Source organism: Hibiscus syriacus, unplaced genomic scaffold (assembly GCF_006381635.1).
Source record: "Hibiscus syriacus cultivar Baekdansim isolate YM2019G1 unplaced genomic scaffold, ASM638163v2 tig00111213_pilon, whole genome shotgun sequence".
NCBI lineage: Eukaryota > Viridiplantae > Streptophyta > Magnoliopsida > Malvales > Malvaceae > Hibiscus > Hibiscus syriacus.
This window is the reverse complement of record NW_024063022.1, coordinates 5,554,920-5,566,667: the sequence shown is the minus strand read 5'-3', so window position 1 is coordinate 5,566,667 and position 11,748 is coordinate 5,554,920. Positions and strand designations below refer to the sequence as shown.

Here is an 11,748-nt window from a genome sequence, read left to right as displayed (position 1 = left end):
ATAATGTGATGATGTAATAATATATAATTATTTAAAAAATACTTTAAAATAGATGTATCTTATTAGTCGAACAGCAAATAACGTGATAAGTATAATAATTTCTGCTGTTTGAGGGGTTGCCAAATAATTGAGCTGACTTGCAGTACGGATGACTGTGTTTTTTTGTTGAAAAAAGAAACATAATAATTGAATATGCCAAGGCGTCACGCTGCTGAAAAAAAAAACAGTAAGAGATGTAAGCATATAGACCAAGGCTATATGAAAGGCAACTTAGTGAAGAGTTTCATCATCAGATTTTGCAAATGGAGCTGCTGAATGTATCTAATCTTTCCAGCAATCCATTGTTACTATCTCTGATTCCCATTTTCTCTCTTTTAATTTGGCTTAAACTAGCAAAAGGCAAAAATATGAGTTTGCCTCCATCACCCCCAAAGCTACCAATTATCGGCAACAGCCATCAATTTGGCAAACTTCCCCATCGTTCTCTCCGAGACCTGTCAAAAAATTATGGTTCTCTCATGCTTCTAAACTTGGGGTATAATCCAACTTTAGTGGTTTCATCAGTCGACACAGTTAGAGAAATTGTCAAAAACCATGACGTTTTCTTCTCCAACAGGCCAAGGACCACAGGTTAGGAAGATGAGTGCTGTTGAGCTTTTCAGCCACCAGAGAGTGCACTTGTTTCAGTTCGTAAGAGAAGAAGAAATCGAACTTCTCATCAACAAAATCCGTTCTACTTGTGGTAAAGGAGAGTCTATTAATCTATCAAAGATGCTTGTTTTCGTCTCGAGTAACATAGTTTCTCGATCCATTCTTAGTCACAGAAGTGAAGCAGAAGATGGGTGCAGCAAGTTTGGGGAACTGGTGAAAAGGCTAATGGTTCTCTTCACCGGTTTCTGTGTTGGCGATATGTTCCTTACTTGAGATGGGTTGATGTGCTTACTGGATATATTCCAAGTATGAAAGCTTTATCTGCAGAATTGGATGGATTTCTTATTCAGGTAATTCAGGAGCATAGAGCTGTTGAAAGCCGCGAAAAGAACTTCGTTTCTATCATTATGAAACACCAAAAGGATGGCATGTTTGAGGACCTCACTCAAGAGAACATAAAAGCAATCTTACTGGACATGTTTGTAGGAGGAACTGATACCAGTGCAACAGCAACTGAATGGATTATGGCTGAACTCCTAAAGCATCCAAATGCCATGGAAAAGGTCCAACAAGAGGTGAGAAATGTGGTGGGAAACAAATCTAAGGTAGACCAGGACGATATAACTAAAATGGAGTACTTAAAGTGTGTAGTCAAAGAAACTTTGAGACTACATCCTCCTGTTGTTTTTGTTCCTAGAAAAACATCAGCAAGTATTAAACTGGAAGGTTTCGACGTTCCTTCGGATACCACGGTCTTGATCAATGCTTGGGCCATTCATAGAGATCCCAAATGGTGGGAAAACCCAGAAGAGTTCATCCCAGAGAGGTTTGAGAATAGCTCAATTGATTTTCAAGGTCAAGATTTCCACTACATCCCATTCGGTTTTGGAAGAAGGGATGTCCCCCGTTCGTTCGAGTTGTGATGCTTATTCTTTGGGTTGATTGGAAATTACCAGTGGGTGAAATTTTTGAGAACGTGGACATGACTGAACTCTACGGCCTCACAGTTTGCAAGAAAACTCATCTTCATGCTTTAGCTATACCTCATTCATCTTTCTAGATGATCACAGGTACCAAATTTAAAATAAAACAACACAACAACAATGAAATGGGGTAAGAGGAGGTAAGGTAGTAGGCTGCCCCCAACGCAACGCCTGGTTGAGAGCAGCTTTTGTGGAAGACCTCCGGCAATCATAAAAATTAAAAATAAAATAAAATGCAATGTATGTATAAATAAATAAATAAATATATAGTTAATCGTTTTTTTATTTTTATAAGCAGTCTTCTTATGCGCGTCTGTAATGGGAAGTAATCCCTGCAAATAAATCCTTGTAATGGGAAGTAATCCCTGCAAATATGTGAAATTTTTAATGATCAATCTATGGTTAAACTAAATTATAGTTTTGTTATTCACTATATTCCATATAAACCTACAAATAAAATAATCAATTGTTATGCTTCATTCAGATCCCTCTTGAATTTCATCATGTTGTCATTCCTCTATCAGTTGAGCATTGAAATTTTCGAAATTCATTGAAACTTCCAAGACTCCATTTCGTACGAAGGTATAATCCTTCGGAAATCCTTATATTCTAGAGTTCCTCAAAGTCTCTGGGATTCTATGGCTTTCGAGTAGTTAACAACTCCTGACTGATCACTGGTAGACCTATATGATATATTAAAACTTTTGCTATCTAATAGTCAGTTCTATTCATATTGTCAACCTACATATAACCATCATCACCTTAAGTCTAACACAAGCACTATGAGCAACCATGAAAAGATGATGAATTAGACTTTTTTTCTCTCACTTGGGTTGCACAATATATTTCTCACTTGATGAATATTCACTGCTTGCCTTCTCCTACATCCACACAAAATTATTGATCACGACTCTTCATCCAAATCAAAAGGAATGAACTGCCTTGTATATATATATGTAACACCCTAAACTCAAATGGACCTAAGGTACCACATTGGGATAGCGAGGCAACCCTAATTTTTAAAACCTGTTTATTTTCTTTTCAAATATACTAAATGGATCAATGATAAAATGTAAATAATAGCTATAAAATATTTTATAAAGTGGAGCTACATGATACACATTTTAAATCAAAATAATAAAAATTTTTGTCTCATAAATCTAAATGCATAAGTAAGTACCTATGAATACATATACCCACTAAGCTACACTACAGTACTTTGAAGGAAATGCTGGAAGTCCTACTGCGACAGTGCTCCACAAACTGCTCAGTTACTGACCTACCAACGAAAAACATCTGAAAGCTAAGCTTACAAAATCCAACAGTATAATCGCTAATATGGAGAAGCATTATGAGTTCCATAAACATAAGCATGCTAAAGACATGTCATTAAGCAGTAGGTACATGCATAATCTAGATCAAGTGCTACCTACGTAGGGTTTAATTGTTCTATCACTGAAGTAGGGGTCTCACGCTTCCCTTAATCCTCTGCTAAGGGTCTCGCCATGAGTACTCTGCTAAGGGTCTCGCCATGAGTACACCGCTAAGGGTCTATAACCCTAAGGACTATACTGCCACGCATTATCTAAATGTGACACTGACACTCATCTGCATTATCTGAATGCAAAATTGACTCTGTTGTGCATTATATGAATGTTGTACTGACTAATATCCGGTGTCACATAGTCATAAGATACTAGTTAACTAAGGGAACCTAGTGTCACAAAGCATCGATACAATTCCCACAAAGCTACTAAATGATCTCCTGGTCCTCAAGTAGTCATTAGGTAGATCATTGAGGGGGAATCCAATGTCACATATCATCGATACTGGAAAATGAATCAACTTCACATCTCCAATTGTAACACCAACAAGCATATCTTTTAACTGCATTTTTTGCTAACTAAATTAACAGTATATAATAACTCATACCAAATAACAATAGAAACTATAAACTCAAAATCACCAAACTCATTTTTGGCTAAAGACTTAGCTTCGCTTCTAACATTGTCACTTTCATAAACTTAAAGCAAAGCTTCTCTAAAATCTGAAATTTGTAATTTTATTGCTCTTACACTCTCAACACGACTCTCCAAACGAGTAGAATACATTGATTTAAGAGTTAACTCTTTCACATTCTTTTATAGAATCTTTGATATATTTGTGGGGTTTTTAGCAAATAACTTATCAATTGCTCCTTTTTTGTGATTGAGCTAATACTTCTTTTTTAATGTTTTTCAAACCTGATTCATATATTCTCTTATGCTTCATAATAATTAAAAAAGAAATTAAAGGAAAAAGTTCCAATCAAACAAATAAACTAGAATAAATCATACAATTTATGCCGAAAAATAAAATTAGTTAAATACAACACCCAAAAAAATAATAATTTTTTTAAAATTTGATTAATTAAGGGAAACATAGGATTAGTTAAATACAACACCCAAAAAAATAATAATTTTTTTAAAATTTGATTAATTAAGGGAAACAGTAGGAGCAATAAATCTTGATTTTGTGATTGAAATTATAAATTAATTATATTATCAGTGTTGAAGATGCCAAAAGCCTTAATCTTTTATGCTCCAACCCTCTAATTATACCCTCAATATTTTCGGTGATTGTGTCGAAATTACAGCTGCAGTACAGAGGACTGTTTTTTTTTTGTTCGAAAAAGGAACTTAATAATTGAATATGACAAGGCATCACGCTGCTGAAAAAAAAAACAGTAAGAGATGTAAGCATATAGACCAAGGCTATCAGAAAGGCAAATTAGTGAAGAATTTCATCATCAGATTTTGCAAATGGAGCTGCTGAATGTATCTACTCTTTCCAACAATCCATTGTTACTATCTCTGATTCCCATTTTCTCTCTCTTTTAATTTGGCTTAAACTAGCAAAAGGCAAAAATATGAGTTTGCCTCCATCACCCCCAAAGCTACCAATTATCGGCAACAGCCATCAATTTGGCAAACTTCCCCATCGTTCTCTCCGAGACCTGTCAAAAAAATATGGTTCTCTCATGCTTCTAAACTTGGGGTATAATCCAACTTTATGGTTTCATCAGTCGACACAGTTAGAGAAATTGCAAAAACCATGACGTTTTCTTCTCCAACAGGCCAAGGACCACAGCTGTAGATTTCATGTTCTACGAATGCAAGGGTATGGGTTTTGCACCCTATGGTGATTACTGGAGACAGGTTAGGAAGATGAGTGCTGTTGAGCTTTTCAGCCACCAGAGAGTGCACTCGTTTCAGTTCGTAAGAGACGAAGAAATCGAACTTCTCATCAACAAAATCCGTTCTACTTGTGGTAAAGGAGAGTCTATTAATCTATCAAAGATGCTTGTTTTCGTCTCGAGTAACATAGTTTCTCGATCCATTCTTAGTCACAGAAGTGAAGCAGAAGATGGGTGCAGCAAGTTTGGGGAACTGGTGAAAAGGCTAATGGTTCTCTTCACCGGTTTCTGTGTTGGCGATATGTTTCCTTACTTGAGATGGGTTGATGTGCTTACTGGATATATTCCAAGTATGAAAGCTTTATTTGCAGAATTGGATGGAATTCTTAATCAGGTAATTCAGGAGCATAGAGCTGTTGAAAGCCGCGAAAAGGACTTCGTTTCTATCATTATGAAACTCCAAAAGGATGGCATGTTTGAGGACCTCACTCAAGAGAACATAAAGCAATCTTACTGGACATGTTTGCAGGAGGAACTGATACCAGTGCAACAGCAACTGAATGGATTATGGCTGAACTCCTAAAGCATCCAAATGCCATGAAAAATGTCCAACAAGAGGTGAGAAATGTGGTGGTGGGAAACAAATCTAAGGTAGACCAGGACGATATAGCTAAAATGGAGTACTTAAAGTGTGTAGTCAAAGAAACTTTGAGACTACATCCTCCTGTTGTTTTTGTTCCTAGAAAAACATCAGCAAGTATTAAACTGGAAGGTTTCGACGTTCCTTCGGATACCACGGTCTTGATCAATGCTTGGGCCATTCATAGAGATCCCAAATGGTGGGAAAACCGAGAAGAGTTCTCCAGAGAGGTTTGAGAATAGCTCAATTGATTTTCAAGGTCAAGATTTCCACTACATCCCATTCGATTTTGGAAGAAGGGGATGTCCCGGGATGTCGTTCGGAGTTGCGTCTGTTGAATATGTGATGGCCAGCCTTCTTTATTGGGTTGATTGGAAATTACCAGCGGGTGAAATTTTTGAGAATGTGGACATGACTAAACTCTACGGCCTCACAGTTTGCAAGAAAACTCATCTTCATGCTTTAGCTATACCTCATTCATCTTTCTAGATGATCACAGGTACCAAATTTAAAATAAAACAATATGTGAAATTGTTAATGATGAGTCTATGATTAAGCTAAATTATAGCTTTGTTATTCACTATATTCCATATAAACCTGCAAATAAAATAATCAATTGTTATGCTTCATTCAGATCTCTCCAGAATTTCATCATGTTGTCATTCCTCTATCTGTTGAGCATTGAAATTTTCGAAATTCATTGAAACTTCCAAGACTCCACTTCGTACGAAGCTATAATCCTTCGGAAATCCATATATTCTAGAGTTCCTTGAAGTCTCTGGATTCTATGGCCTTCGAGTAGTTAACAGCTCCTTACTAATCATTGGTATACCCACATGATCTATTAAAACTTTTGCTATCTAACAGTCAGTTCTATTCATCTTGTCAACCTACATATAACCATCATCACCTTAAGTCTAACACAAGCATTATGAGAAACCATGAAAAGATGATGAACTGGACTTTTTTTCTCACTCGGGCTGCCCTCTACATTTCTCACTTGATGAATATTTACTGCTTGCCTTCTCCTACATCCACACAAAATTATTGATCACGACTCTTCGTCCAAATCAAAAGGAATGAACTGCCTTGTATATATATGTAACACCCTAAGCCCAAATGGACCTAAGGTGCCACATTGGGATACCGAGACAACCCCTGATTTTTAAAACCTGTTTATTTTCTTTTCAAATATACTAAATGGTATCAATGATAAACATAAATAATAGTTATAAAATGTAAATAATAGCTATAAAATATTTTATAAAGTGGAGCTCAATGACACAGTTTAAATCAAAATAATACAAACTTTGCCTCATAAAGCTAAATACATAAGTAAGTACCTATGAATGCATATGCCCACTAAGCTACACTACAGTACTTTGAAGGAGATGTTGGAAGTCCTACTGTGACGGTGCTCCACAAACTGCTCAGTTACTGACCTACCAACGAAAAACATCCGAAGGCTAAGCTTACAACCCCCAACAGTATAATCACTAATATAGAGAAGCATTATGAGTTCCATAAACATAAGCATGCTAAAGACATTTCATTAAACAGTAGGTACATGCATGATCTAGATCAAGTGCTACATACTTAGGGTTTAACTGTTCTATCACTAAAGTAGGGGTCTCACTTTCCCTTAATCCTCTGTTAAGGGTCTCACCATGAGTACACCGCTAAGGGTTTATAACCTTAAGTACTATACTGCCACGCATTATCTAAATGAGACACTGACACTCATCTGCATTATCTGAATGGAAAATTTACTTTGTTGTGCATTATCTGAATGTTGTACTGACTAATATTTGGTCTCACATTGCCATTAGATACTAGTTAACTGAGGGAACCTAGTATCACCAAGCATCGATATAATTCCCACAAAGCTACTGAATGATCTCCTGGTCTACACATAGTCATTAGGTAGATCATTGAGGGGAACCCGGTGTCACATAGCATCGATATAATTCCTTCTCAACTGAAGCATTGGCGTGGTCTCACTTAGCCTTCAAGAGAAGCTTTAAGGATTCTGTTATATTGGGCTAATGCAACTATACATGCATATCTAAGGCCCAAATGCCACACAACACTAACATCGCTAACCCACTCATCGTGATTGTTCGGGCCTCGCACCCTAGTTAACCACTGAGGTGCCTCGCACACTAACATAGCCCCTCTAGAGAAACTAAGTATGACTACACTCTAGCATAGCTAGGCACACTATGGAGAGGTCATCCTCTCACTAGCTGCTAATTCTCTTGTTCTCTCGTCTAGAACGTTATGCGAAGGTTTATCAGCATGATGTTTCTGATATTTTAATAAGTTGCTCTATTCAGATAATTCGTTAATAAAGGTTATTTTTGGCGTTCTCTTTCTCTAGGGAAGTCTTTATGTGTTACTTTGTTTTACGACAATTTCTTTGTTTATTGTTCATTGTCGATAATACCGGCTAGTCCGATGTCTGATCGGGTTCATTTCTGGTTAATGATTCCCTAATCACTCTTACTACATTTCCCTCAATTCACTCTCTGATATGAGGAACAATTGTACGTCAATCACTCTTTGTCATTCTTACGATACACGACTCTACTGTTTCATAATCTAATTATTTGGTCATATCTCTTGTCGGTACACCCTATGCAATGGTCTTTCATCCATAGATACTCACTACCTGCTCAACTGAGACTTCTTGGGCATTTTATGCCTACTATGATTACTTTGGTTGTAACTCACTTCCACAAGTGTTTATGGGCCCTTTGGCCATTTACGTCCCCCATAGACTGAGTTCTACCATTACAGACCATCCCTAGCTCCTTCGGACCTTTACCAGGTCGAATATGATCATCCAATGAGGTTAGTATTGACACTCTACTTGCAGTATCGATACCCTAGGGTCAAGTATCGATACCTCTATGAGTGTCGGTACCAAAAATGCATTCTGTTCCTGAAAATAAGGCTCAATATCGATAATGTATGGGTAATATCGACACTCTACCCAACAGTATCGATACTCCCAGTTGAAATCCCTAATTTATCCCTAATTCATACATTATAGATATTATTCATCCTAGTATCGATACTCAAACCAAGAAATAATTTATTTAGGCTCAGAAAAACACCAAAAATTACTCTAAAGGCCATAATTTGGTTCTAAATTATGCACTAAAGCTTTTGGGAGTTAATTAGGGTCTTAGAGTTTCATAGAAACACTTTATTTACATTTGAAACATCATCTATGACATGAATAAAGTTTGAACCCTAAAATGCTCAAGTACACAAATCTTAGAATTTTCTCATATTTATGAAAGCTTAACACTCCAAAGGATTAGAAATAGACTACATTGATGCTAGGATCCCAAAATGAAACTCCTTGACTAGCCACACTCCTCTCCTTTGTGATTTTGATGAAAACCTCCACTTTTCTTTGTTCTAGGAAATGCCCAAGACTTGAATCATTAAAAACAAGTTGCTAGAGTGATTATGTACGAAAATGAAGTATGCAAGAGTTTTAAGAACTCACCCTTGAGTTATTGGATTTGGGAGGAAAATGAAGAAATGGGAATAAAGAGGAATGAGGGAAAGAAAATGATGAGAGAGTTATAATAGCTCTCATCTTTAATAAAAGGTAGAATTATACTCTTGGTTACTCCATATTTTCTATTATTCAAAACTCTCTTTTTTATGACTAATTGGGCCCAAGTCCAACCCAATTAAGCCCAACAACTTAATTTATTACTCCCACGAGGTCCACTTACCTCCTTAAATGAAATTTCGTCCTCGAAATTGACTTGGATTGAGATACGACTTACTCTGATCATCCTGAAATTGAATACTTAAAACGTTTCACAAGGAAAATGTTACTTCACAACTCAACTGCTATCGCAAAATCCAACACTGGCTAACCTTACTGGAACAAGTTAACTTACTACACAATTCTATAATTCTCTAATGCTTGTTGAAATCAAACAACTTAATATGCTATATATTTCTTAGAGTTTACCTCAAACTCAACAAGAAACAACTATTTGTTCTGATAAGATCCTCAAACATCTCTAAATTTGCAACCCAAAAAATTGAAGTTAACACTTAGATCCTCACTCTTTGATTCTCAATACGAACATGCTTCCTACCTAGATCACTTGACATCACAAAATAATGCATGCACTTATGTCTACTACAGAAACATGAAAAAATGAGATAACTGAAAACATACCTGGTATCTTGTCTGCGATATCACACCCTAACCCGACGTCTATATGATATGGCAAGTTGATTAGCGTAAAGTTGAATCGAGAATTGGTCGATCTGCTTCTCTACTCTACCTTATGAGCGTAAAACTAACACCACTCTCTGCAAGCTCTCTAATAAGCTAAATTGTTCAACCCACTTTCCCAGGTCAAGCTGAGGTATCGCAGCCTGAAACAGGACAATCCCTCACCATATGCAATAAAGACCTATATCTATAACACTTCCTTGAGAGCTTAAAGCACTTTCCTCAATGATTCTTTCTGCAATGCTTGCATTCTGGATATCTCACAAGCCTTTCAGAGCTTCTAGAGCTCGTCATAGACAGTGAAGTTGGAGGCCTCCTACGAGACCCTACATCTGACCTCTGAGTGAACTGGAGTGACAAGGCTGATGTCACTCTTCTCTGCTCACGCGAACCTTTGGCTCTCTCTACCACTAATAGAGGTAGATCTATACATGAGTACCCCTGCTTGGGGTGCCTGACTCACCCAAAAAAATCCTCCTCATACTCTGCACCCTCTCCCACGGCCTTAGTCTGCCGTGGCAACTCAGATCTACTAACATATTTTATCCTATGCAAGTTTAATTACGAAAAGTAGGTCTAATATAGTTTAAAGATTTGTACAAGGAAAACAACCCAAAGTAGAAGCCCAATTTGTAAAAACTCATGTGAATAACCCAGACAACAACTAGGGTTCTCACTCTCCTCTAAGCGCCGTCAAATATCATCCGTCTAACTTGAAGAACATTAGAGGGCAAGATTAAATACAAATAGGATCAATTAGGGTTTTGTAACCTTTACCGATCGTCGCCTCACCAGATCCATTGGATCTGAACCAATCCAATAGTCCAGATCAAGAGTGGATTCATGTTTTTTATAACCCCAAATGTAGACACACACAACCAATAGACAGCCGTTGGATCAGTTCTAGATCTAATGTCCTAGATATATCAAGATTAGGGTTTTCTTAGTAACCCTTATTCAACTTCGTGTCGCATCATCAAAATTGTTTAATCTAAACCCATTCAACGGTTCATATTAATGGATGTAAATATAGGGTTTTTTTAACCCTTTCAAACATCACCTCTAATAAACCTCAACCATTGGATCTACCTACGTATGATGTATGTGACCACTTGAATGCCTCACAACGACGTTTCCCACTGACACGCGCCATGTTTGGTCCTCATAGCAAAATAATTATCCTCTTCTCAGTAATGATTGTAACCAAATTTCAAAATGGTGCACCTATGATTTGTTCCCTCTGTCAAGACCATAACATATACGAGCTCTCCTCAATGCACATAAATAAACAAAGGGAGTTAGAAATCAATTTTTGATTTTTCGCATATTTTGTAAACATGTATATAAATCTAATAGAATATAATATTCATTTCAGACTAGAATCAAAATTCGAAGAGCAAAAATCCTTCTTTAAGGTAGCCATTTTCTATCCTCTTTTCTTTCATTTTATCTTGCATGTGTATACGAGTTTCGAAGTAAGAAAATAGATTAAGAAGAGATATCAGATTTACCTGAGTTTGTAAGGACCTTTGTCAGAGCGATCATCGTCGGGGAGGAGAACTGAAGAGTCAGGGGACTCTAAGGCTCTAATAAAGTATTGTATGAGGTTTAAAATGTCTGAGAGGAGAGTTAAAACAATAATGGTGACCATCTATCACCTTATAGTAACCAAAAATTGGGAACCAAAAAGGTTAAAGGTCGTTTTAGGAGGTTTAGGGGGTCTGTTAAGTTTTTTTTATCACAAATATGGGCTTAGGAAGAAGAATCGGAGCTTTTGGGTTGTTTATTTATTTATTTATTTTGGTTATCGTTTGAGTTTTCTAACTACCTCTAGTGGTGGTCGGAGGGGAAATGGCCATCAAGGCATGGTGGCCAGTATCTGGGTTTCAGGTGGTTCGGTGGCTCTCATTGTGGTTGGGTAGAGAGAAATGAGAGAAAACAAAATGAAATGGGGTAATCACACATAGGCCATTAAATGTTTAGTTTTTGTAAAATAGTCACAAGTTACCTTTATTTTTGTTTTGTT

The 11,748-nt window shown here is 36.8% G+C and overlaps 2 protein-coding genes across 2 annotated transcripts; both read left to right on the top strand.

The window, feature by feature from the left end:
* Positions 1–276: 276 nt before the first annotated feature.
* Positions 277–1,574, top strand: LOC120156037 (cytochrome P450 71A1-like). The gene is made up of 3 exons (XM_039167456.1): positions 277–630; positions 688–742; positions 833–1,574. Exons 1-3 carry the CDS (start codon positions 303–305, stop codon positions 1,572–1,574), a joined length of 1,125 nt encoding a protein of 374 aa, XP_039023387.1. The 5' UTR covers positions 277–302.
* Positions 1,575–4,795: 3,221 nt separating this feature from the next.
* On the top strand, positions 4,796–5,938 carry LOC120156036 (cytochrome P450 71A1-like). The gene is made up of 3 exons (XM_039167455.1): positions 4,796–5,279; positions 5,339–5,581; positions 5,637–5,938. Exons 1-3 carry the CDS (start codon positions 4,796–4,798, stop codon positions 5,936–5,938), a joined length of 1,029 nt encoding a protein of 342 aa, XP_039023386.1.
* Positions 5,939–11,748: the final 5,810 nt, after the last annotated feature.

What these genes read in the sequence shown, in the direction of transcription:
- LOC120156036 (XM_039167455.1), top strand. Translation starts at nt 4,796, where the DNA reads ATGGGTTTTGCACCCTATGGTGATTACTGGAGACAGGTTAGGAAGATG. An exon ending in TATGAAACTCCAAAAGGATG is followed by an intron (nt 5,280 to 5,338) that starts GCATGTTTGAGG and finishes ACATGTTTGCAG; the next exon opens with GAGGAACTGATACCAGTGCA. An exon ending in AGCAAGTATTAAACTGGAAG is followed by an intron (nt 5,582 to 5,636) that starts GTTTCGACGTTC and finishes GGCCATTCATAG; the next exon opens with AGATCCCAAATGGTGGGAAA.
- LOC120156037 (XM_039167456.1), top strand. Translation starts at nt 303, where the DNA reads ATGGAGCTGCTGAATGTATCTAATCTTTCCAGCAATCCATTGTTACTA. An exon ending in CAACAGGCCAAGGACCACAG is followed by an intron (nt 631 to 687) that starts GTTAGGAAGATG and finishes CACTTGTTTCAG; the next exon opens with TTCGTAAGAGAAGAAGAAAT. An exon ending in CAAAATCCGTTCTACTTGTG is followed by an intron (nt 743 to 832) that starts GTAAAGGAGAGT and finishes ACAGAAGTGAAG; the next exon opens with CAGAAGATGGGTGCAGCAAG.